General features: G+C 39.1%; 1 protein-coding gene across 1 annotated transcript; it reads left to right on the top strand.

Moving 5' to 3' along the window:
- Positions 1–2,049: 2,049 nt before the first annotated feature.
- On the top strand, positions 2,050–3,349 carry MKS1 (MAP kinase substrate 1). The gene has a single exon (XM_008234601.3). It carries the CDS (start codon positions 2,358–2,360, stop codon positions 3,048–3,050), a length of 693 nt encoding a protein of 230 aa, XP_008232823.2. The 5' UTR covers positions 2,050–2,357; the 3' UTR covers positions 3,051–3,349.
- The last annotated feature ends 1,132 nt before the right edge of the window (positions 3,350–4,481 follow it).

The raw sequence follows: 4,481 nt of genomic DNA on the forward strand, positions 1-4,481 counted from the left end.
AAGTGCCTATATATCTGAGAACATAATATCTTACACTTATAGCCTATTTTTTCTTAAAACGCAATATCTTACCCCTAAGTTAATGAGTGAAAAACATATATATATATATATCTAAGAATACAATATCCTACCAGTAATTTGATGAGTGAAAAGCCTATTTTTTTGTAAACTCAATATCTTACTGGTATGTTATAGAGTAAAAATCCTATATATCTGAAAACGCAATAACTTACTGGTAAGTGATATAGTGAAATTCCTATATATCTTAGAGCACAATATCTTAGCGGTAATTTAATGAGTGAAAAGCTTTTTTTGTTTTTTTTATAGAAAACATCATATCTTGCCAATAAGTTATAGTGTGAAGTGTCCGTATATCTAAGAACTCAATATCTTACTCGTAATGTATTGAGTGAATAGCCTATTTTTCTGAAAACGCAATATCTTACCCCTAAGTTAATGGGTGAAGAGCATATATATCTGAGAACGCAATATCTTACCGGTAAGATATTGGGTAAGTTAAGTTATGGATCCAAACCACTCTCTAAACAAGTCTTTATATGCATTTTTAACATCAAATTGATGTAATGGCCAATCCATATTTGCTGCTAGAGACAGTAAAATTCTTATGGTGTTGATCCTGGCTACTAGGCAAAAGGATTATGAAAGTCCACCCCATATTTATGTGTGTATACCTATGCTACTAACATGGCCTTATATCTTTCAATTAAGCCATCAGCTTTAAGCTTCATGGTATAGACCCACCTGGATCCTACTGTTTCTTTCCGTAAGGTAAAGGGACAAGCTCACATATGGCAATCTTTGGCAGAGCTTGCATTTCTTCATTTATGGCATCTTTCCACTTTGGATCCTCCATTGCTTCTTTCACACTACTTGGAACAGATATATTGGCCAAAAACATTTTCTGGCAATTCATTAGTGTCATCAATTTCAAGGGAAGATAGTACCTAAATGACATCCTCTTATGGCAATTGGTGTGGTACTATAGTAGAAAGATGATCCAAAGTAGGCAAACTCCAAAAAAAGACCGAGTTGATGCTCCTGATTTTGGCAGCGCTTAGCAATTGGTCGTTAGGGAGGGGGTGACCGATCATAATTTGGGTCTGCTCCTATCTTTTGCTAGGTATGGGTGATCGGTCGTTAGTGGGCAAAATGTCCTCCTACGTGAAACTTTCCAAATCCAACTGGTCGCTAGGGATGGGCAACTGGTAGATCTGTATATCTGAAGGTTGATGCCAAAGATCGATCGGTTTGAAACTCGTTTGACTGTTCGTTTCATCTGGACCTTATTTTGTTCTTTTGAACAGTACATTTCGTGTTCCCGAAACACGACATCCATGGACGTAGACACCTTCGAACTTAGTGGGTGATAACATCAGTGCCACTTTTGTTGTAGGGCATAACCAACAAACACAAATATTTATGTCCGCGTATCTAATTTACTCCATTGGTAATCATGTAGGTGTACAAACACAACATATCCGAAAACTTGTGGCTTGAGGTTTGGTGAGGGAGGTATATACTAGTGATGATTAAGTGTTTGGAAAGGTGTTTGAAAATTGAAGATGCTGGAAAAATACGATTGATAAGATAAGTAGTAGATGTGACCGTCTCTCCCCAAAACTACCGAATACTAGCACGACGTGTAAAAGCCTATTAAATTGTAAAATTAAAACTCAATTTCACCTCAACTGCATAAAACTCAATTTCACATCAACATAGCTCGACGCTAGTCATGTATGCAACTTCTTTTATTTTATTGTTAAAAAAATTACGCATTTCAATTTTACCAATTTAATTTAATTCTAATTCAAGACTCTGTAACAAATGCTAGCACAATGTTTGTTCTTGTAGATTGTTGCTCAATTATGAAATTCTGAATTTTAGGCCCAACAAAAAAACCAATTTAATTTTGATCTTACATAAAAACTGAACCGAACCAAACCGAATTGCGCTCACCCCTAATACTAATTTTAGAAGTATATATAGGTTTTAGCCTATGTTTGTCCATGAGTCAACGCTAACTTCAACACCCTAGCCCATCGTCAGTAGTGTTGTATTGGCGTCAAGTCAAACTCTTGTTAGCATAAACAATGGAATAGAATGAACGGCTATGCTCCCATTCATTAGTTGCTCCATCCACCTACCAAATTACCCTGTCAGAGTCTCTCTCGTCCTTGAAATTGAATACAGCCCCGCCCCAACTTCCTCTCCAAAATTCATAACCAGCACAATTCACTCACGGTTGGCTAGTCACACCAATTCTTGTACGCGCCAATCCAACCCAACCCAACCCAATTCAATTCAGACAAAACAATTAACCGAACCAAGTACCAACCATGAACCCGCCGCCGCCACCACCACCCACACCCAAAAGGGAGGTTCAACTCCACGGCCCACGCCCCTCCCCTCTCAAAGTCAACAAAGAATCGGTCAAGATCAAGAAGCCACCACCACACCCACGCCCAGACCCAAACCCAAACCCAAAGCAGCATGCAGATGTCGAACAGCGCCAGCCAGTGGTGATCTACACGGTGTCTCCTAAAGTCATCCACGCAACAGTGAGTGAGTTCATGTCCTTAGTCCAACGCCTCACCGGCCCTTCCTCTTCGCCCTCCCCCGGCGACGGCGGACTCTCACCGGCTGCAAGACTCGCCTCCATCCACAAAACAAGCCCCAATTCTTCTTCAATTTCAGATCACAATCGGCCCTTGATGCCCAACATCACTACTTCTTACCACGACGACTTCATGGCAAGTATTTTTAATAATCTTGAAGATCAAGGAAGAGGAGATGAAATGGGTCAGTTTTCCGGCATATTGTCTCCTGCCCCGGCGACTTTGCCGCCCATCATCCCAAATGGGTTTTTCTCTCATCAGCATGACGTCCTTAGCAGCCCATTTCACAGTTGGCAGGGAATTGGAAACAACAACTTCAATTTCATGCCTAGCCCGGGCCCTGCTTCAGCCCCTTTGATTTCTCCAAGTCCTTCTTCGTGGGACCTCTTTAACAATTTCTTAGACTACTTTTAGACCCTTTGCTTTCTCGATCACCTTCAGTTTTCAACAAGTGGCTGCAATGCAATTGGCTGTCCGGTGAGATTTTTTCTAATGTATTGACTCTTGACTCACTTTCTTTTTGTTTCATAGTATTTAGCAAGCTTATTAATTTATTTATTACCCAGCTGAGACGATTGGATACGGGGCTCCCCTCTTTGTAATTTTGTAATTCAGATGGTTTATCCCCACGGGAGCCAATATATTAGGGTTTAAGGTTGATTCCTTTCTCAATGTTAAGCTTATCAATGACAATCATGCGTGCAATTTCAGCAGCTTGAACATTTTTCAATTCATCTGTACGCTTGTATAAAGCACCAACAATATTGACAATACAAGTCAATTTAGTGAAAAAGTGGTGAATATGAATAACTTCTCTTGATGATGCAACTAAAGTCAATTGTAATCGATGTGCTAAACAATAAACATAGTAAGTATACGAACAATCATTCAGAATCAAAGCTTGTAAAAGCTTGTAAAAAAATAAATAAATAACCAGTTATCTTTGATTTCCTATTTTCTTTAAGATATTTGCAAAAAAAAGATTTGATTGGCTATTTCTTTTAATTTTTATTAATTATGTTGGTGGGACCCAAGAGTAACTTGGTCATTTTGCTAAGCATCCGCCACTGCTCCCCCCACTTTTTACCGTTGAGCTCTATTTTCTTTTTGGGGTTATTGACCGAAATAGTCTCCCAATTATTGCTCAAATTTCATTTTAGTCCATGAACTAAAATTTTCATTTCAATAGTCCTCTAACTCTTCATTTAGTATCAAAACGATCCTACCATCAAGGTCTGTCAATTGTTCTGTGAAATTGAGGGGCAAAACTCTCTCTCTCTCTCTCTCTCTCTCTCTCTCTCTCTCTCCCCTCTCTATTCCCTCCCCCCACCCTCATAGCTACAAATCTTGATTTTGAAGATGTGAGAAGGCTAACCATCTTTATCTTGCCGCATGTCCATTTAAGAGGCTATCAAATATATTCTCAAATAAGAAAATAATGAATGCAAATGAGAAGCAACAAGGATCCACATAATTGAATTTGGTATCCATTATGGTTTTCAATGGCCTTGCCTCATACAAAATCTATATTCTAGGTCTTGTTATCCCAAAGCTTTGGATTACTGGGATTACTATGATTGATCTTCCACAACTAACTCCAAGAAGATGAAGAAAAAGAGGACAAAGAGGTGGGTTGCACAGACCCCACCCCCATAGCCAAATCTCATTCCCACCATCAAAAATTTATTTTATTTTAAGTGAGAGTAGAGAAATCATAAAGAATAGAGAGGTGGAGGGAGGGCGAGGGAGGGAGGAGGAGGGGGAAGCCGGTGGTTGATTTGGGGATGGGGTGACATCTATAAGAACTATGAGAGAATATTTGTTTATGGGAATTTTCTGTGTATT

The sequence above is a fragment of the Prunus mume genome, linkage group LG5 (genome assembly GCF_029339155.1).
Source record: "Prunus mume cultivar Tortuosa linkage group LG5, ASM2933915v1, whole genome shotgun sequence".
NCBI lineage: Eukaryota > Viridiplantae > Streptophyta > Magnoliopsida > Rosales > Rosaceae > Prunus > Prunus mume.

Excerpts from the sequence above, each read along its gene's own strand:
- MKS1 (XM_008234601.3), top strand. The coding sequence starts at position 2,358 with ATGAACCCGCCGCCGCCACCACCACCCACACCCAAAAGGGAGGTTCAA.